Source organism: Cyanistes caeruleus, chromosome 2, assembly GCF_971803275.1.
Source record: "Cyanistes caeruleus chromosome 2, bCyaCae1.hap1.1, whole genome shotgun sequence".
In the NCBI taxonomy this organism is placed as follows: domain Eukaryota; kingdom Metazoa; phylum Chordata; class Aves; order Passeriformes; family Paridae; genus Cyanistes; species Cyanistes caeruleus.
Genome location: NC_141702.1, coordinates 82,191,987 through 82,213,392, shown reverse-complemented (window position 1 = coordinate 82,213,392; position 21,406 = coordinate 82,191,987). Strand labels below are relative to the sequence as shown.

The following is a 21,406-nucleotide window of genomic DNA, read 5'->3' as shown; positions in this document are numbered from 1 at the left end:
TATGCCTTTCTAGAGTTCAGGGTTTAGTACACATCTCTTATATTATTACATCAGCTTTCTACTCTGACTGCCTCTGCTTTTGTCATTCGTAGGTGACAGCAGGTATTCATTCATGTTTCCAAATTCTTGTGTAAGCAAGGTGCTTTGGTAATCAAGACAGATGGCCTAGGTTTGATTTCTGACCTAGAGCTTGCCTGTCAGGGAAGAAAATGGCATTTGTTACTATCTAAAGGATTTGCAGTGACACATTACAGGGAGAACTTGGTGCTAATAATGTCAAGGTTGTGTTCAATCCCCATATGGGCCATCCACTTAAGAGCTTTGTGGACCCCTTCCAACTAATAATATTCTGTGATTCTCTGAATTCAATCTATAGTTGAAGGAGGATTGCGTACAATGAAGTCCTAGGAAAAGAATCAGGGCCAGGATCCAGGCACAAAAGAATCCTGCTCAAAGTGCAGAGGTTTCACATTTTTATTAGAACAAGCAGTAAACAAAATTTCCTAAGTATAAAATCTAGATCTTTTCTAGTTCTTCAGTCCTTCTTCCAGACAGAAGTCAAAGCATGAAGGGCAGATCCAGATTCTTCTCACCAGTGCCAAAGTAGACGTAGCCGAATTGCTTGGTTGTTGGGACATGGTAGAATGTAAGTCCCAGCCACAGCAGGCTCCGCAGCACCACCACAGTGCCTCCCTTCTCCAGCTGGATACTCCAGGAGCCTGTGTGAGAAGATGTGCAAATGAATTGCTGGAAAAGAGAAAGAGGCAGTGTTCCTGCAGTAAGTTATCCTAAGCTGAGAGAAGGGCTGCCGTGGGTTTTGCCAGACAAGTTAGCAGGGTGCAAGGCTGCACTGGAGTTTGTGACACCTGAAAGGAGGGAAGTCAGGGAGAACATAAACCTCAATGCCCTGTTTTCCTTTTGTCAGTTCAGCATTGCAGGCTGCCCTCATTTCCAGATGTCTGTCTGGGTTCACATAGTAGGATATTCCCATGGCTATGGTGGTAATGTCATATGCGTCACAAGAAAGGACCCTCAAGCTCCAGACTGGTATAGCTGATCCCCAGGAGAAGCTGCAGCTATTTTGGCTGTTTCTGAGTGGGCAGCAGTTACTCCAACAAGCTCTGCCACCTACTTGGTGTAACTAATAGCTATAGAGAGCCAAGATGAGTTACAGCAATTCTGCATAGGTATGAAATTTGTCCTTAAAATAAACTTCAAGCATTAGTAGTGGGAAGAGGAAGAAGGTGCTTTCCTCCTTCGGGGAAGACTAGTTTCTCTGATGCAGTAACTGGAAAAAAACAAGAAAATTAAAAGTAGGGTATTTCCTATCTGAAAATTTATGGAAAAGGTTAATTCTTTTCAGTCTTTCTTGGCTCCACCATTGAAAAGGATGTGCGTGGTAGGGGCAAAGGGATTAGTTTCCACATTAATTTTGTTTTGGCTCCACAGAAGAGGTTCAGAGCCAGTGTGAAAATGCAGTTTCTTCTGGATGCAAGGAGCTCAGAGCCTCTGAGTATTTATTTTGCATCTGACATGACAGCTTGGGAATTGTGCCAGAGGGAAGGGGCTGAAGCATCAGCATGGATTCACTGCCAGAGGGCAAGGAGCTGCCAGGAGAAGAAAACACCAGCTTCAGCATCAGTAATGTCTAGAGGCTACAGTGTAGGGAAGAAGGTTCCTGTTGAATCTCCCTTTAAAAAAAAAAAAAAAAAAAAAAAAAGAGCAGGCCCACACTAAAAAACATGTGGTTGGAACTGTCAGGCTACCACTGGCCTACAGTCAGCATATCTGTACCCAAAGCCAAAATTGCCAATTCCAGGATAAGCAGAAAGCACATAATGTATTGGGCTATTTAGGCAGTATTCATCTTTGTAGATAATTTTAGGCTCATTAATTTTAGGCTCATCCATTTAAGCTATGATTCATGCTTACTCATGTCACAGCCTGGGGAAGGACTTCTGTGATTGCTGTCAGCTGCCTGTGCTCCTGCTCCACTCACTTAAAACACTTGGCCAGTTTTAGTGGCATCCAACAAAGGGCTGAAGGGCTTTAACACCCCAGGTTCCTACAGCAGATCGCCCTGGGATGTGGCCCAATGGCTGACTGCAGCTCCTGGAGCTTTGGCCTGCCAGCAGCTGCAAGGAAGCATGGGCTGTCAGGCCTGCCTGGCAGCCACGAGGCAGCAGCTAGCTGGGCAATCAGCATTTGTGGAGTCTTGGGCTCTTGTGTGCTCCCTTGCAGTAGATGTCATGCAGTTCATGACAAACTACAGGAGCTGAAGGAAGTGGAGGGAAAATGTTTATGTGGTGGCTCCAGAATCAGAAAGGAGCAGTACCATTCAAAACCCTGTAAAACCAGGTGTTGTGAGTTCTGCTGCTCACCTGTTAAATAGCTCTTTCTCTTCGTATTTCTGTACTTATCAAGTTTTTTGGACACCATTTCCTCTGTCTCCTCCAGTAGCAAGTTCCACATGTTTGTTATACTACAAAAAGCAAGTCTTGTGTCTTCTCTGATTTGTTACCTTTCAAAGTCCCTTCTTCAGTCATGTGCAAATGTGGAACTCGGTGAACAAGAGCAAGAATACCTACCTCCTTTCTGACAGACTGACTTGAGCTGCTGGACAGAAGTACAAAACAGACATTCACAGTCTTTTTCAGGAGATTCTGCTTTAGAGAACTTACTTCCAACTCACTCTTCACATTTCCACTGAGGACAAACAACTGGGGTTGCAGTAAAGCAGAGCACTTCCTAATATTGTACGGTCAATGCAGCTATGTGCCATCTTTTCACCTTCCTTGCACTGTAAAATTCTTTACACAAGTCCTAGGTACAGCATGAGCTAATATCTTCACAAGCAGTGGTTTCATATACAAGGCAACCCCAGTCTCCCATCCAGTCTCTCCAGTGCCACTCGCATGAGCACAAACTGGACTGGATCTTTTTCATATCTGGAGTAAAAACGCCTATTATGGTTCAGCCAGTGGGATTAGAAGTCCTGACTGAGGGGATCTGTGTGTTCTTAAGAAATTTCACCACGTGAATAGCTTGGAAACCCAGATGAGGAACACTTCACTACAAGGCAGATTATCCAGTGATAGAAGTACTACAGCCATTGTCAAAGGACAAGCTTTCAGTTTCTTGAACTTCTTGTCTGAAAGTTTTCAGCACTAGTGTGTCAGTACTGTCACATGCTAGTGACAGTAGCATGACCACGCATAGGAGTGTTGATCAACAAGTAGCAGGCAAATAGGTCTGAATGTAATGGTGACAAGTAACTCTCAATTTCTCATTTGAATGACTGCTCCTAGCACATGATTCTTCAGCTTGAATTTGTAGAAATTATCTACAAGTCTTTCCTCCAAATACTGATGGTACTTGCTGCAGCTTTATACATTGGTTTGTGGGGAAAGACATGACAACACACCATAAACTTATTGAAAAATTTCTCTGACAAAAAGATAATGCAATGAGGAACTCTCATTGTCTTTGATTTAGGACCAGTCCTCTGAGAAGCAAGTCTGTCAAGAATAGTACTGTGCCTTGCCTTGCTGGGTGGTGAAAACTTTTAGGGATTATGTAATTTGTTGATGCCTCCCAACATACTGAAAGCATCTAACAACCTGGATATATGTGATAGTTTGTTTATATGAGTTCACCTACACAGATGAACCCTCTGCCCCAAACCATTTACACAGAACAAAAAAGAATTGCCTGGAGCATGACAACTGGGAAAGGTAAGAGGGAAAACAGGGTTTTTAATGCTCCTAGGAACTATATGTGGATTTAGAGATCTTTTTGTTGTATAAATTCATAGAGGAGATGGAGTAAACCAAGTTTAAAAAAACATAATTACTTCCCTGTATCTGTGCTTTGGGCAATAGAGTACATGGATCTATGATCTCCTCAGAACATTTACCCAGTGACACACAGGCTTATCAATCTTAGCATTCATCATACGTATTCATCAGCAGTTAACTTCACTGATCAAAGGAACTTCCCATGCACCTTCATACCTGACAGAAATGGACAGATATAATTGAAGATGACTCCGTTCACTTTCACGCTACATCTCTGAAGGCTGTGATGTGCAGGTTCTACATTTCCCTATCATCTGTCCAAGCTGCCAACTCCCAAAGGGCTCAAATTTGTAATCTCATAAATGTGAGACCTTTGGGGAATAGTAATTCTTATGGTTATACTTTCCAGCTCTTCTCTGGCCCTTCATTCTGCCTGTAGTTCTGCACAAATATGAACAGTGAAGTTTTGCTGATGCTGCATAAGCCTTCCTGTGAAATGAGGGCCTGAAGAAAAACAAGTAGGTAACGTAAGGGTGATCCCATCTCGATCAGCACAACATAGGTTGAGAACAGGAAAAATTACAAGAATCTGTCTGGAACTGTAATGTCATTTTCACTGGCATCCTGCTTTCAGTCGAAATGATGATTAATCCTAGAGTTGCTCTTCATTCTGCAGAGCCAAAGAGTAGCAGCAGTGCCACCTTCCACCTTCTACTAACTGGATCACTAGAGACATTTTTCTAACCTAATCATCAAAGGTGATTTTTTCAATTTATTTTTCCAGACTGGACTCTTGCAACACACAAAACCCGTTCAGAAACTGCATTTGATATAGAATGCCAATGTGTCTTCTTCTAAGAAGAGATTACATTAAAGTTCAGGAACCTCTCTGTGTTCTTTGGACTTTTTAATAAAGGGAAAAAATTAGAACCCGTTATCTCATTACTTTTTTTTCCCCATACCTCACCACATCAGCAGTATTTCAGGAAATGGTGCATAAAACACAATTTGAACTTGTGAGACATGAAGAAGGTTGTTCTCTTGGAAAGATACAGGACATTTGTGTTCTCTTCTATCACAGCTCAAATCTCACAATATTCAAACAAAATGCTTTTTTTTTGCGAAGGCCCACCTTTCTTATAGGAGTTTGAAATATTGATGTCGTAAATCACTCTAGAAGTTCTTTAAACAGTAACTAATGAACAGTATGCAATAATAGCTTAAAATTAATATGCCACCTTTTCTTCCTTAAGAGAAAGTCTTAGAAATGCATTTAACAATGCAATATAAAAAGGAATGAGAACCATGAAAATTAAATTCTTTCATCCCTTTTTTTTTCTTATCTCTTTTTGTTTTTTAAACTTCTGTGCTATTACGGATGGTTGTTGGGGTAAAACCATTGCATAGACAGCTTCAGGTCTGTATTACTGTAAAAATGCAGAAGTGGGCTTCTGGGTCCAAATCCTTTCCATCACTGGCTAAGAATATTCCATGGCAGTCCCTGTGTCAGACAATATGTCTCTTACTGAGAGACTGGGAAGCTCAAAGCATCAGTCTGTAAGGTACACCAATATTCCTAGATCAAAGTTGTCAAGAAAAATATTTTTTTAAATGTTATTATTTGCACTAGAGAGAATACAACTAGAACTAGGAGACAGCAAATTAAGGTTGGATTTCCTAGACTTAAATACTGATTTTAACTTGCATCTCCATGTGTGCTGTCTCTAAGTCAGGTAGCAGAGTTAACTTCACTCATCATGTAAAGCTCGCTGAAGTGCAGGGAACTGGTCATTGTTCTCAAATGAGAGATTCCTACCAGTAACACTGCTCTGGTGGAGGTTCCCAAAGTTCAAAATACATTTCTTAATGCAAGTTAATATTCAGGCTGCACCCAGCAAACTTAAGAAAGCCAAGCACTGTCTGTGCTGAAACTATTGCCTGTTGCTGCTCCAGAAGGGAAGGGAGGGAGCTGCTGTGTGGGAGGAAAGAGCATGGGAAAAGTATCCGCTGGATGAAGATCTGGAGCTTCCTATTCCCTCTTTGGATCAGGCTGCAGCCTCCACCCCTCCAAACACAGGCAGGAATTCTGAGGAGTTCCTTACATCTTTCCCAAACAAGAAAGTGCTTTGAAGATCCTGATGCTCACCCAGTGTTAAACCACTGCCTTTTTTATGGCCCTTCAACAGCTGCCAGAACACCAGGGCTGAATTTCAAAAGTCAACTCCTTCTCAGCTTCTTCTTCTTTTCCAGTCGCCAATAGAAATCCCTGTCTCATCCCCCATGTCTGCCTCAGCTATGGGCTGAATCTTGTAATCCACAGAAGCAATAGGGTGCGTGAGACATGGGCTTTTAAACAAAACCCTTTTAAGAGGGCTGTTTGTAGAACTTTGCTGCTGTAACTGGTCCACTTGCAGTATGACCTCTCATAACACTGTTGCTTTGGAGGTGATTCAGCAATGCCTCATTTCAGTGCAAGCTTGAGAAAAAACAGCTTTAAGAGCTAGACAGCCTGATAGAGAGGCTCCATGTGGCAAAATCTCACAGAGGGCCATAAAACTGACATTATCAATTCTTCTTCAAAGGATGAAATGTCTCAAAGGAAAAGCAGCCATAGTGTGGCTGCACATACCATTAACACATTATGCTGCCACAAGAGCAGGTTACAACATCCATTGCTGCAGCTAGTCCTGAGTAGGAGTCAAGTATGGAGTTACAGGACAAATATTAACACCCGGAGAGGGGCAACGTAACCATTTCCCTCTGCAAAAGCAGCCGCTGCTTGGCTGCATGACCCCAAGCACTTAGAGCTGACAAAGCCTCCCTACACCCATGGGATTTAGCTTCCATTTCCCTCCAGCAGAAAATCCTACACTGGGCAGATATTACTACTGCTAATTTTTTGTCTATAGGGAACAAAGACAAATTGCAAACAGAGCAGCTGTAAGGAAAGGTCACTGTGCTTTGGCTCTCAATAAATTGTGCCACACGGACGTTTCACACACAGCCTACCAGCCATAAGGACACATCCAAACAGTCCTATGTGAGGCCCAAACTCTTTTGTGCCACTTACTGGCTGCAAACTAAATCTCTTCCATTTGCTTGACACACCACCTGCACCCCATATGTTAACACTGCTGTCAATATTTCCAATTCCCCATATAACTATTTAATAATAATTAAATAAAAACACAGACTGGTTGCAGGTTCAGTACTATTTTTAAAAGCCTCCAGAGCCAGGAAAGCACAGCTTACAGTCAGATGCTGCCAAGCAACTCTTGCGTGGTCCTAATGCCTGCCATGTCCTTGACACACAAATACCACCATGCCCAAACCCCAAAGTAAAATGGTCACACTTTAGATGCTTTTCCTCTCCCACTGGGGATGCTTCTGCAGTAGAAATTATTTCAACAGGCACAGGCCTTCTATTTACACATTAAGAACCTGTTTCCTGCTGATGAGGAAGACTCAGAGATTGCAGTGCTGTCCCAGATACACAGTATTCATGTACCTCCAAGTAAAAATGAAATTCAGGCCTTCCTTAGGCATCTAACAGCAGTGCTGCTTAATCCAACTGAAGAAGCTTTTGCCCTCAAACCCTTATTCCCATCCTCATAATTCTTCCATCATAGAGACCACAAAAGTGTTTATTTACTGCTTAGTGAGTCAGGTTGGGGAAACAATCCATCTGAAAAATATACTGGACAGAAATAACATTATTTTTCCAGCTGGAATCTGACTGCACAGCCGGCAATGCCAACACAAAAGAAGGGACAATACACAGATATAAATGAGCAGCAGAGGATGGGAAGGACTGAAAAAGCTAGCACTGACTCAAATTAGAGCCTCCCTTATAGCCTTGTTAGTTTGCCCTTTAGTCCTAAATCCACCTGATGAAACAAAACAACAGCAACAAAATATTCCAATTAAGAGAAAGATGCAGATTGCACAGAATGCATTGGAATAAAGACTTGGAATAGGGCTGTGCACTACAGGAAACAGCAAAACCATATGCAATCAAAACTTAAAAGGAGTAGGAAAACCTGATTAAAATCCATGCGATTTGTATTCTGACAACTATAATACAGATCACTGAATATTGGGTTTTCTCTAGTAAATTTAGAAATCTCTCAGAGTGGCAAATCACCTCCTTCCAGAGCACAAGGTTATGCAGGATCTCATCACACTCCATATTTCTTGTTCAGCTGGTCGCTGTGGAAACGTTTTTGGAGCGTGCTGGGAGTCACGTAGCATCTACCTGGGGAGCCCCTGCATTAATCCGTCACCTTCCTGGGTTTCTCTGAGCCCATTGGTTGGTAGGAAGAAAAAGGAGTCTCTCGCCCCTCCCTGCTCGGAATGAAAGACGCTTCCTCTAAATCTTGCTACAGGATTTCAGGCTCAATTCAGCTTCTTTGGGGCTTTTGTCACCAAACAAATGTGATGTCTTTGAAAGAAAGATTAACAGTTTGATGAAAGGATGCAATGGGCAGCTTTGTTCTAGCCTGCTTCCCCTAGAGCTTTTGGTCACTGTCACTTTCTTACCCACGGGAGAATATGTCTGACTCTCAGAGGAGATTATGGCCACCTTGTAAGATTTTTCCTCTCTTGGTAACAAAGCTTTGACCACTTTGAGGAGGTGATAATGATGAACAGGGGCTGGATTAGGGGCAAAGAACCTCACATTGATCTCTGAATTCTGAGAAAACACAAAGGAGACGATGCTGGGATTCAAAACCCACCAAATGCTTAGAGCACGTCCAGTTCACTCTCCTGCAGGAGGGGCAAGTCCACAAGCCTTGTCAGTCCCCCAGTTGTAATTCTTACCTCATCATCAAATTAGCAAGGCTAGTTAAAACGGCTTGGAATGAGGAACAGATGGCACGGATTATAAACTGTTGATGTTTTTGTACTAAACTAGATACAAATTCTGGACCAAATTACCCACAGAGTTTACCAGTTTCAGCGAATACTGTCACACTGAGCACATCCACACAGCACAGTGCAGTGCTAATTCTGAACACTAAAAGCTAAGCATCTTTTAATGCCTATGATAGCCTAGCTATTTCTGCTCAGCATAACTGCTGTACAAATATACCTGACCCTTGTCTTTTCCCTTTACACACTGCCACACACTTCTTCAGCATGCAGAATTTCAATCCATATGATATTTGTGTATGATAAAACAGAATAATGCCAGTGGGCTTCCTTCTTTCAAAAGCTCTGTGGCCAAATGGACAGCAAACAGCAAAGCAAAGCTATGGGCAGGGCTGGCACCAATGCCAACGACTGCACAGGCAGGAGCTGCCACTCCTTGAAGCCCCTTCAGAAATAGACCATTCCTAGCAAAAGCTGACCTCGTTCTGACTTCAGTGACACACAAATGTCCTAGGATTTCCCCCACAAATAATTTTTCATCATTCGTTAGAGAAAAAGTTAGGCCAAGGCTGACTGATGTGGTCATAAAACTGCAGCTTCTGGTTCTGTAAGGCTTTACCAGCATTTCCCATCATTTTAGCAAGAAGTTAATCTCCTTTTTATGTCCAAGGAACCAGGAGCTTAAATGGAGACAGGGTGGGTGATGATTTCTTTCACTGAGGAGAAAAAAACCCTTAAAAAAAAACCTTTCAACCCTGGAGAGTTGCTGCAAAGACTCTGCTTCTGTCCTCATTCTTTCCCTGCAACAGTCTGGAAGGTGAAGGGCTCCACCACAGCTCTCAACTGATGGGCAGCCCTGTTCCAGTATAAACTCATACAAGGTCTGACTAAACAAGACCCTGAGGTGATACAGACTCCAGACCCAAAAGCCATGAATGCGCTGCTTTATTACCCATAGATATAAAGCCCAAGGAAAACAGGCTCCTTTCCAGTAATCAAAGCAGACAGTGATCAGCCAGTCAGAAGCTCTAATACTAACTGGGCCGGGAATCCTCCTGCTGTGCTGCCACATGAGAGGTTCCAGTCTGATCTTGAACTCCCGAGCTGGCAGCACCCCAGCTTGTAGGAGGGATAGCATCTTGTCTTGGTCTTGGGTCTTGGGTCCCTGTAGGAACAGCATTAATAGCCTCTACACATCACTGGCAAAAAATAAGAGTGACCCTGCTTCTGAAGAATGTAGGGAACATGCTTATATATTGTGTATGTCCATTTGCATGCATATCATTCAAGCCTAGTGCCTATTCCAGAAATTGCCTAAGCTTGAAAGGGAGAGAACATCTTCTCTGTACCTACAGTTCAGGAGGCCAGTATGCCACACTGAGCTGGGAAACTCAGGGCATACCTTTTCCTTGACTTGATGCTGTTCTTGGTGATTTTCTTTCTCATTTTACTTTTCCGTGTTTTCCTTTTTTGTGCTCAGCACTGACAATGCTGGCACCATAGTGCACCCTGCTGGAAGGCAGCAGCTAGAGTCATCCTGGAATTATTTCTAGGAACGGCCGACTTCAGTTTGAACGGAGAAATTCAGGTACCAATGCTTTTACCAACAACCCACTAAGGTTCGATTTTCAGATCAGAAATCCTGCTGTTCAAATGCACACTCATCTGGTTTTCTCATTCTCTAACACTGTATTCTAAAGCTAATTTGTCAAAATCACTTGTATAAATATCAGGTAACTGATACCATGGGACTCTGTAGCTCAGTTTCACACATTCACTAAGCCTAAGGATCACATCTCCTAATGAGGAACGAGGATAACTGCGAGCCATGGTAGGTATTTCAGTCTACATTTTCACTACCTCTTTTTATCCTTGCGAACATCAAGTACTGCCTTCTCATTTATTATTAGTCTTTTAGTTTGGATTTCAGTGAGACAGCTTGAAAAACCTTGTCCCTGCATGGCTCTTGGCAGGCTAAGGAGTAAAGTGCTCTGGCTCTCGGCTTTCACAGAGCTAGGGAGGTGCTGCTTATTGTTAAGCAATGAAAGGGGAGGGTTCAGGTCACATCTGTGAAATGTTAGTGGAGAAGGGAGGCTGGGTGAAAGTAGGTGGCCAGCACAGCGTAGCACATCGCTGGATTTTGCAAGGCCACTAGGGAGATAGGCAGCCATTTGTCTTAGAGCCCCGATAAAGGGCCCTCGCCTCTGGTGGCTGGCTGGGGGCTGTAAATACCTCTGCAGACACAGACTCTTCAAATGGCTGGAGACCGAGGCTGATAGGGGATTAATCGCCTCGAAGGGAGGAGGGAGGGGGGAGTGGGATCGAAAGCAAGTTAATTAGCTGTGTTAATGTATGGAGATAAAGCAGGGTCGTGCCTCCTGGCCTTCTTCCTTCCTGCACCCTGACTTTTGGGACAGCCATGATGGGGCTACCAAAATGGCCCTAGAGAGCAGCCACGAAAACTATCTCCCACTTAGAAATGCAGCCCCTCCATCTTCAAGGACCCATTAGGCACCAGCTTTTGCTAAACCGATAAAGACTGTGCTAATGAATCTCAGATGACAGGAGGTTAGTGTTCTAACCCAGGCTACTGTTCAGCAAGCTTACATAAAGGTCATGCTCAAAATTTTCAGCCAAAGAAATGGCTACAAATCCCTTTGTCTGCAATGCTGAATAAGGAGTGCTCCATAACCACTGCACTTTTGGGTGAAGAAATATAGCTACAATCCAAGTGCCTGTCACTTCCTCCACAGTCAAGTGGTAAAGGAGTTTGAATGATCTTCTGTCTAGGCACTTCTACCCTACCTTCATCTTGAAATGGCAAGTAGACAAGACTCACTGATTCACCCTGCCACTGTATACCCATTTGGATTGATGCTATAAAATCTCTCTCAGCAATAAAGATCCACAATGGCAGTAAGTCAGGAATCTCATCAGTCCTCTTTTGAGCCCTCACATATCGTAGTTCAGAAAGCAATGCCAGCTGACTTGCACTTGGAACCCATTGTCACCTTTGTGTTACTGTCACTGACAATGAAGTCCAAGATGAACATAATCCTCCATGGCCATCATCAAGTTTATGGCCAGGCACACCAGGAATCTGGACTCCTGGTGTACATACCACTGCCCATTAAACTGAAGTCACTTATGTGTGTCTGGGACTATCAACTTGTATTTGCATTTGACAGAAACACAATTCCCACAGAGACATCCAGCATGATGTTAAGATACCAAGATACATAGGCTCATCCATTACCCTTGCTAAGCGGTAATCTTTTCACTCTTGTAAATTGTATCTCATTGTTCGTTTTAGTTCTGGCTATAATTTTTAGCCACTGATTCCTGTTACACCTTTCTCTGCTATAATAAATAGATCTTCAGTAGGTAATACTTAAACTCCATGTAGTATTTACACAGTGTAATAAAGCCATTCTCATGGGCTTTTCCTCAAGATAAAGTGATTGAACTGTTTATGTCTCTCACCAGCCCTTGAATCATTTTGTGACTCTTTTCTGCAACTCTCCAGTTTTGCAATGTGCAGTAATCCAGTTATGATTCCACTAACAATATATGTACAAGTAAAGTCACCCCCCTGCTCCTCGTTGCTACACCCTTGTTTATGTATCTGCAGATCAAGTTACCCTTTTAAGTATCAGGATCAGCCTGGGAGCTGATGTTCAGTTGGTTGTGCCTGGATTTCCTTTCAGAGCCACAGTTTCTAGAATACAATTCTCAAAGTCTGATTTACTTTCCTCATGTGACTTTGCAGATAAGTACACCAAAATGTACTGTATTTAGGTAAGCTCAGTTTTCCAGATCTCTGTATCCATCCCGCCCTTGTCATTATTCGTCTCTCCACCAACCCTTTACTTTTAGATCATTTATAAATAAGTTGAAGAATATCAACATTGGTACTGGTCCCTTTCTAACCTCTCCCAGAAATACACCCATTCAGCGAATTCTGAATCACAACTGCTAAGGAAGATTAAATTTAGGGGAATAATTCTGCAATGCCGGGATTTATTAAAGATTATTATGCCACAAGTCTCCTGAGATAATGATTTCAGAAGTAACTTGTCTGACTGCCATTTTAATGTTTTTGATCCACAGTAAATGCTGTTTAACTCTACCCTCCCTTAGCAAACAATCTGAAAACTGTCTGGAACACTGTTTTATTGTCTTTGCTTGATGCAAGTCCATATTCCTTCCAAAAAGAAAGCAGAAAAAAATTGAGCTCTTCTGCCCTTCCACATGCTTATCAGCCTTTTTACCATCACCATTTAGTGACAGTTTTCAGTATCTTTACTATGCTTTCTTTTCTTTCTCAATATAGTTTAAAAAATCTGCCTTACCGTTGTCACGGACTACTCCAGTTATTCTGGCTCCTTTTGTCATTCTTTACTCATTATAAATTCCAATTTATATCAATCATTAATCATTCCAAACCTTCTGTATTTCCTTTTACATGTCTTTTTTTATTCTAATTTCTACTCTCAATCTGCAAGTGAACTGTGGTAGGTTTTCAGCCAAAGGCAGCTATTTACTGACTGGGGGTCATGACTTTTGAAGAAAATCTTCTCATAGAAACCCTATTTCCACTCATATCTTTTCCTATGTAGACATACCTCCCCACCTACATCAGTTTTTAGCAGCGTTCTGTTGGTGACCCTTATCTCCATATCAAAGTGGTCTGAGTCAGTAATCTGTAACAAACACCCAGAGTCAAGTTATTGCTTTTCTGAATTGCAGTTTGATTGAAAGTGCCAAAGAACTGGATTCTGCAACCCTTGTCTCACTTCCAAGCTTTCCATTCTACACTAATACCTCAGACTTTCATTCATCCCCTTTCTTTATCATTGCAGAATGGGTCATAGTCTGATCTGATACCAGGGTCACAGTAAAATCAACCTTCCCCCTCCATTTTCACTTCCCCCATCATTATCAATGCCTGAAAAGTGTCTATTATTTCATATCTGTGATTTCAAATCATATTTCATATTATTTCACAACATTAAGTCATCAAGTAAAAATGGTGTAGGCATGCTAAGAATTACTGCTATTTGCTTTGCCATTCCGTTATCTACAAGGAGATGTAAAACTGCCACAGCCCTCGTTCCTGAAATACTATGTCCAGGGTTCCAAACTCCATGCAGCAGAAAGGACAACGCTGGCAATGTGCCAGCAGCTGAAAAGCCACATCTAATTGTGCATAAAGTTGAGCAGATTGTCTGCTTAGACTAGAGCAAACAAGCTTATCTTTAATGCAGACATATGGCCAGCAAAACCTACAGATCCCAGCATGCAATGTTCTGGCCAGCTGGCCTTTTGGATCAGGATGAAGCATTACATGATCTGATACTGTGGTGACAGAAGATCTGTATCACAATCCCTCCATGTTCATTCTGTCGAGACAAGTTTCTCATTTCCCACTTTTCTCTAGAATCATTTTTAAAAATGAATTCTTTTTAAAAAAAAGCTAAGTCAGTCACTTTTCTGTGGGAGTTGATATACCAAGAAAAAACAGACAGAATAATTAAAGGAGGAGCAGCAACTTATTCTGAACTTTTGAAGTGCACAGATAACCTGATAGACACACAAACAGAATCTGGAACCCGTAAACACCACAGATATCACTGGTAAAGATAAGAATGGCAGACAGTTTTGTTACAAAATTCCAGGTTTTCCAATTTTGCACTAAACTCTGCTTTTACCATTGTTGCCTTTATTCAACTCAGTTTTAACTTCCTTTCTTCCCACCTCTCAGCTGTCATATAAAATGTTCTCTTTGCCTCCAGCTTTCCATTCTGTAAGACACCTCTGCTCTCCTCTAATGACACACCATATATCTTATGACAGTTACCCCCTTGACAGTCATCACAGATGCTAAATCTCAATTAATAGAGAAAACTATTCCAACAGAGTTGTTACTTTTAGACAGGTTAAAATCAGCTCTTAATCTCTCAGTTCTGTTCTTTAGGTCTTTTAAGATGCTAGGAGAATTTAGCCAACGCAGGCTGGGAGCTTCATTCCAACGTCACTTACCCCCAGATCACTTCTTACGTATTACTGAGAAAAGAGGCAATTCTATCTTCATTCACAATTCTAGATGCTATAAATTAGAGAATTCCTACTTCTGCTCTGACAATAACTGTTCAAGACATGATCTAACCAGGAAAGGCAAGAAGAACTTCAGGTCAAAATGAGGGGATTTGCCAGAGATATGAACAGCATGTCAGTTAATAGAAAAAGCACTGTCTACTTTTTCTGCTCTGTCAAGACCAACATGCACTGTCAGAGCTTAAGGAAAGTAATCTGAGAACCAGAGTTTGAGTATCTCACAACCAGGAGTGACTGGCAAAGCCATGCAGATAAAATCAGCAGAAAGCCTGCGTCTGTAGTGGTTTTATTTCCCTCACATTTTCATAAGCAACCAGTACTTTTAGGCAGCCTGAATTCTCGTTAAAGGAGGCTGAGTTGATCTTTCTTTAATGTCAGAACTCCTATCTGCGTCTGTGATAGAATGCAATTAGAGAGGCTACACGCCTTGCTGATCCTGTAACCAATTCCTGTTACCAATTACCTCCTTCACCTCCTCCACCTCTTTCCCAAATTCAGGACAGAGCAGGCAGAGCCGCACAGGCACCATGATGAATCTTCTCTTCCATTAAGAAGCACTCAGCTGCACTTCAGCTCAGGTAGTCTTTTAGAGGCAACTTTTTTAAGGATACTGAAATCTACACTAACAGCAACATCCTCCTGGGAAGGGGGTGAAGGTTCATGCTTACACAGACATCAGGCTGCCACAGAAACACAATCTTGACAGTGGTATAGTTGAATCTCACTTTCTATCTGCCACTGGGTAAAATACAGCTACAAGTCAGATTTGATTTGAAGACTTTAAAAAAACCACCATCTTCATGTCTAACACATGGCATGTTTCCCTACCATGAGGGAGGGAGGAAAAAAGAGTGGGGAGCAGCAGGAAGACAAGCAGTAGCAAAACCTGAACTATCCGACAAAACTGCAGCTAAAATTTTCTTACAAGATATCTAAGATCTAATTTCTATTGCAATTCTGCTTTGAGTCAAAAGGTCCACCTCAATGAGCCAGTGTATGTAAAAATGTGCAGTCCCTCCATATTACACCTCTGGAAAACAACTGCATAAGGACATTCCCAGTAAATTGAAGAGTGGTTTAGATTTTAGTGGTTTATGCTCTGTCAAAAATGTTCAGAATTCAGGCAGAAGCCCACATTCTCACTTTTTTGCCAAAGGTAAGATTGGGAGGAGGAGGAGGTAAGAAGAGAGAGGAAAGGCAGGAGAGAGAATCTGAAAAGCTATTTACAACACTGCCAATTCACTGTCCATCCATTCAATTCCATCTAGCACAGGTCACCTAGTATCCTATCCTACTACTCCTGGACAGGAATAAAATAACAAATCTAAGTTTGAATTGTTTCCCAAGAATCTCCCTAGACAGAAGACATGAAAACACTTGTCCAATCCAAAAAATTGCAGCAAATCAGCAAAAAACAGATAGAAACAAATAACAAGCCACTCCCTGCCAGAGGGATCCCTGAAAGAGACTTTCAATATATTTGCAGTTGTCCAGCAGAACAGTAGAGATGTAAACTGCAGATACAATCCAGTGTGCCTGTATTTTTTCCTCCTTTCACAGTGTATAATCCTACCACAGTACAGACTATTCCAACACAGTTCATCAAAGGAACATTTGAATTCAGCCTCTCAGAGATACCAGCTTGGTGTTAATGAGAGCCCATTTAGATAAAGAAGAGAAACACTGGGTGGAACAAGAGGTGTGAAATACTTCAAACCACATAAATTGCCTCTATCAGTAGTGGAGTTATCTCTCCCAATGGGGTCACCAGTTGTCACATGCTTTACAGAAGCCAGGACGGAATATGGCACTGAGGCAGTGTGGTCGGATGTGTTGTGAGGATGTGACAGCCCTGGTACATCTTTCTGTTGTAAGCATTTAGAATCACATAAAACAGGAAGTAACTACAATGTTTAGTAAAGGATAAAGTTCCTTTACAGATTCACAGAAGCTTCTCATAACACCTCTACAGTAACCCACACCAGTCCCCACAGTGTTTTCAAGGCTATTCAAACTTTCCTATTGCCTTCCTTTTCATTGCATCTGTTGATTTTGCTACCTTTACCTCGTGGGATATCATGCTCCAGAGAATCTAGAAAGTCAGTGGATGGGTCCAGGTCAGCTTTTTCCAGCAGGGTTTTATTCTTCAGGTTAACAGGCTCAGTGAAATGGAAATAGGAACTTAACTTTTTTGCCTCCACTAAAGACAGACCTGCAAAAAAGTCATTGGTGAACATTAATACAAATGCGAATGAACTAGGGTAACATTCATTATACTATCGAGTATAACATTGTTTCTCTAATGCCCACAGCCTAGGACAGAACCACAGTCTTTTTCCATAGATGCCACAGAAGGCTTGTTAGAAACAGGTGTCAGCACTCCCCGGTGCTGTGCATTGCAGACCATACTGACTGCAGTCCCAGATAACCAGTGGCTACCAACTTGAGGACAACTTTCTGTGCCCTTTTGTTCATATCCTATATCTAAATGGACGATTCACTACACCTAGAATTGCTAAACACTGACATAAACCATAATTTATATCGACAAATTATTCAGCTTAATGATTCAGAACTATTATTGACTCTTTTCCCACCTTTCAGAGTGGAATCATGTACCTGAACATTAGTGGCACTGGATTCTCTGCTCCCTGTTCATCTTATCCAAGGGAAAAAAAAACAACAACTGAAATCAAAACATCAGTTAGAGAAAATCATCTTAATTTACAGCCTTTATGATCAAAGTACAGTTGATCCTGATAAAGACAATCAGAATTTACCTTCAAAGTGTCTGTTTTCATGCACAGGCCCAAGAGGAGTCTTCACAAATGCCCCCCGGGGGACAATGCCAACTGCTCTGTCTATCTGTTCTATCGTAGCTATAAGGCGGGCCTCCTCCTTGATCACAGGCTTTAAAGAAAAATAGGGAAATTTTAAAGGCAGGGCTTTCCTCGTTTTCATTTCTGAAAATAAACTTGGGGTGACACAATGGACTTATCATCTTGGAGTCCAATGGCATTAAGAGGACCTCAAAAGACATTTCTCTCCTAAGACAGGACAGAAAACATGCCTAGGAGCAGACAGTTTAGAACCACCAGAGATCTAACTATCTCTTCATCTATTCTTTCCTCCCTCTCAATTCACCTACTTATGACTTGTCTATTAATTTATAAAGAATGCTGCCTGTAGTTATTATTAAAGCTTCAGAAATCGCAGTGAGGATTAGTACCAGTTGTGCACAATAAAGCATAAGGGATATTTACTATTTCTGAAGTCTGTTGAACTCCAGCAAAAACTGAAGTAAGAGTTCAATCATGAAGCTGTTGCTAACACAATGGCAGCGAGGAATCACAGACAGAGTTATAGAATATTCTGAGTTGGAAGGGACCCATAAGGATCATCAAATCCAACTCTTAGGCGAACAGCCCACACAGTGATTACAACCTTGGTGTTACAAGCACCGAGCTCTAACCAGGAGGAAATTGTGTATCTTTTGCCTCACCACAGGCTCATGCTGCTCATTACAAAAGAGGAGAAGCCGCCCCCCGTGCAGCGTGAGGGGCACAAATGTAGAGAACAGAGTTCGAAAACGTCTTGCTGTATTTACCTCTTTACCACTTTCAATCAGTCTTGCAGCTGCTTCTGCGTTTATCTCAGACAAGTTGTACTCAAAAGAAGGATCTCCCTGAAAGCGGCCCTTCACCTGCTCAGTCAGTGCAAGCATCTCCTTGGTGGCTGGCGTCAGGAGGCTCCAGTCCAAGCAGTTCAAGCTGCCAACGACAAGCACGACTCAGGGCCGAGCCCGTTAAAGAACGGGGCTCGAACCAACTTCGCCAGGCCCCTTAGGGCGCAGCGAGGCTCCCTCCCGAGAACCGGACAGCATCACCCGACTCGCACGGCCCCAGACCGGCCCGGCCTGTCCCTGCTCCCCGGGGCGACCCCCGCACCTGTACAGGCGGCTGCGGGGCGCGGCGCGGTCGGGGCCCAGCCCCTCGGCGATGTAGTAGGCGCCGCGCACGCCCTGGATGCAGCCCCAGAACCAGAGCCGCTCGAAGCGGTAGTCGCGCTGCACCAGCGGCAGCGAGGCGCCCAGTGCCGCCCGCCGCTCCGGGCTGAGCCCCGCGCCGCCGCCGGCCACCAGCGAGAGCGCCGCGGGCAGCGACAGCGCCTCCATGGCGCCCCGCGTCCCCGTTGCCGGGAGACCGCGGCCTGCCCCGCCAGGGTCACCCCGCGCTTCCGCCGCGGCCGCGAGGGACGAGGCCACAGCGCCGGGCTCAGCTCACCTCGCCCGGGACACAGACGCTGACGAGCAATAAGTCCAATAAGGATGCGGTTATGGGTGTGCTCCTGCGCTGTGTTCCTCCGTTTCAAGAGGCCTAAATCCAAAGTCGAGTCCAAAACCCAGGCGGGCAAACAATTGCATTGCTCCTTCACCGGGATACCACAAAGGGCTCCATTTGCTTTATTTCTTACAGGGACAGCAGGGAAAAAAAAAACAACCCTTCTGAAGCTCACCGCTTACAGTGTCACTCTTACAGGTCCTGAGGCGGGCCATGAAATTGATAAAGGGGACTGAAGCATGTCCCCGATGAAGACAGGCTGAGAAAGTTGGTACTCTTCAGGCTGGAGGTTTTTGGAAACCTCATAGCAGCCTTCCACTACCGACAGGGAAGCCAGGGAGGGACACAGAAGCGATAGGACAAGGAGTGATGGGTACAAACTGAAAGCAAGGAAATGTAGGTTAGGTATTAGGAAGAAAACCTTTACTGTAAGCATGGTAAGACAGTGGAACAGATTGCCAGGGAGGTTGTGGAGGCCCCAACCCTGGCAGTGTTCAAAGTGAGGTTGGGTAAGGCCTTGAGCAAGGTGGTCTAGGGGGAGGTGCCCCTGCCCATGGCAGGGGGTGCTGGGATTAGATGATTAGAAGGTCCATTCCAATCCCTTAACGTTCCATGATTCTCTGATCTTATCTAGCTCATGTACCTCTGTAAATAAATGGTTTATTTATAAATTACAGCGTTTGGATTGCTCTTTGGCAGCTCATTTTGCTGAATCACAGACATCCAGGAAACAGCTCCTGCACTTAAAAATCTTGCCGTCTGGCTTAACACAAAATACAATAAATAAGTAATGAGATTGTGCAGCTGTTTAGACAAGTAGAATTTCTCTTTGACGTCTTCAGGAAATTTAAGCTTTTATATGTGTGCATTGTATAAATAAATATGTGCATGCACTTACATTTAAATCTATTGTAAAGTCATAAATCCTTTCTTTTTCATCCGTTTCCTGTTCACTTCTAAGGAAAACACTGATCCTGGGACTGCTGCCTGTAACACTTGTCACCTGATTTTTTGTCAAGTGAGATGTTTAATGGGCTGTACGGCACACAAGCTGACCCATTAGCTTTACTTACCCTGTACAAAAGGCAACTCAGATTCCTGAAGATTAACCACCTTCTCTGACACAAATGAGGCAGGACACACTAGAGTGACCACAGACTTTTTGTCCACGCTGCCACCTACCTGTGCCTGATTTGCTCAATGGAATAGGAATTTTCATGCTTTGTAGACCCATTTAATCACTGATTTCTCTATAAGTCTGTTAGTATTTTATGTTTGGGCTATGATTGACCAGTAAACAGCAGAACTGCAGGCCAAACTCATTTCACATGAGTCAGAGAGGCAACCCAAGATGATAATGAGTTTCTGCCCTTGTCAACCACAGCTGGATTCAAACCAGATGCTAACAGCTGAGAGGCTCTTTAGCCTGTTGTGGATCTTCTAAGCCACCTAGTCTCTAGTCTTTGCCTGCCCTGACTGAAGATTATCAAAAAGAGTATCTATAGCTTAAGGAAATTCTTCCTGGTTTGGTAAAGTCTGGTGGGTAACTCTGCTCCCCTTTGTCTTGACCCCAATTACTAAGCACTGATAAGGATCGGGAAGTAAGTGGTTGCATTATTTAACAAATGAAAGGTCAAAAGCGCTGCTATTCATTAAGGTCAAAGGTTACCATCACTGTTATTAAACAGTTCTCAAGCAGTTTCTCCCATTCCTTGCCATCCCAGGCCTCAAACAGGGAGCTGCTCAGCAGTGGGCAGACAGGAGGGAAGAGACGCACCAGGAATCAATCATTCAGCTGGCTAGGTGGCATTTCTGGGACACCTGCTTCAGCAAGATAAGGTGCCACGGTCTAGCAGCTCCCATCAGAGGACTGAATTCTCCTGCCCTTGCACAGAACATGCACATACCTGTGTGCCAAACGGCTTCAGCTTCTCCCAGCTCCACCTTTTAGACCTGGCATCCTTTTGGGGGAGAAATCAGTCTCAGGCTCCCTTCCATTCATCTCAGACAAGGTAGCAAAGCTTACAGAACATCTTGAAATACGTATGAGTTGCTGCTGTGTGCACAGTGGCTCCTGAGTGCTTGCACACCTTCATAAAACATTTGAAAACACATTTACTGATGTAGTGAAGTGAGCTCATCTTCCTATATGTTCTTTAGTATACTTCATCTCTGAATTAAGAAGAATAGCTATCATTCCCATTCCATGTCACTTCCATTTCTGCTCGTACAAATTAATAAGGCTTAATTAATTAATTAATTAATTAATGAGGCTGTCCT

The 21,406-nt window shown here is 43.1% G+C and overlaps 1 protein-coding gene across 4 annotated transcripts; it reads right to left on the bottom strand.

Annotated features, from left to right (window-relative positions):
* Window positions 1-460: 460 nt before the first annotated feature.
* On the bottom strand, window positions 461-20,828 carry RSPH9 (radial spoke head component 9). 4 transcript variants are annotated; one of them, XM_086878256.1, is made up of 5 exons: window positions 18,734-20,828; window positions 18,394-18,556; window positions 17,567-17,696; window positions 16,846-16,998; window positions 461-719 (listed from the first exon to the last, which is right to left on the bottom strand). In XM_086878256.1, exons 1-5 carry the CDS (start codon window positions 18,958-18,960, stop codon window positions 559-561), a joined length of 834 nt encoding a protein of 277 aa, XP_086734382.1. In that variant the 5' UTR covers window positions 18,961-20,828; the 3' UTR covers window positions 461-558. The 4 variants fall into 4 exon arrangements, with proteins under 4 accessions (XP_086734382.1, XP_086734383.1, XP_086734384.1 ...); XM_086878257.1 differs by having other exon boundaries at window positions 16,852-16,998; XM_086878258.1 differs by lacking the exon at window positions 461-719 and adding an exon at window positions 9,598-9,834.
* Between the last annotated feature and the right edge of the window lie 578 nt (window positions 20,829-21,406).

Coding starts and splice junctions, on each gene's coding strand:
- RSPH9 (XM_086878256.1), bottom strand. CDS start 18,960: ATGGAGGCGCTGTCGCTGCCCGCGGCGCTCTCGCTGGTGGCCGGCGGC. Junction 17,697..18,393: donor TGATTGAAAGTGGTAAAGAG/GTAAATACAGCA, acceptor TTTTCTTTAAAG/CCTGTGATCAAGGAGGAGGC. Junction 720..16,845: donor TGATATCCCACGAGGTAAAG/GTAGCAAAATCA, acceptor CTTCTCACACAG/GCTCCTGGAGTATCCAGCTG.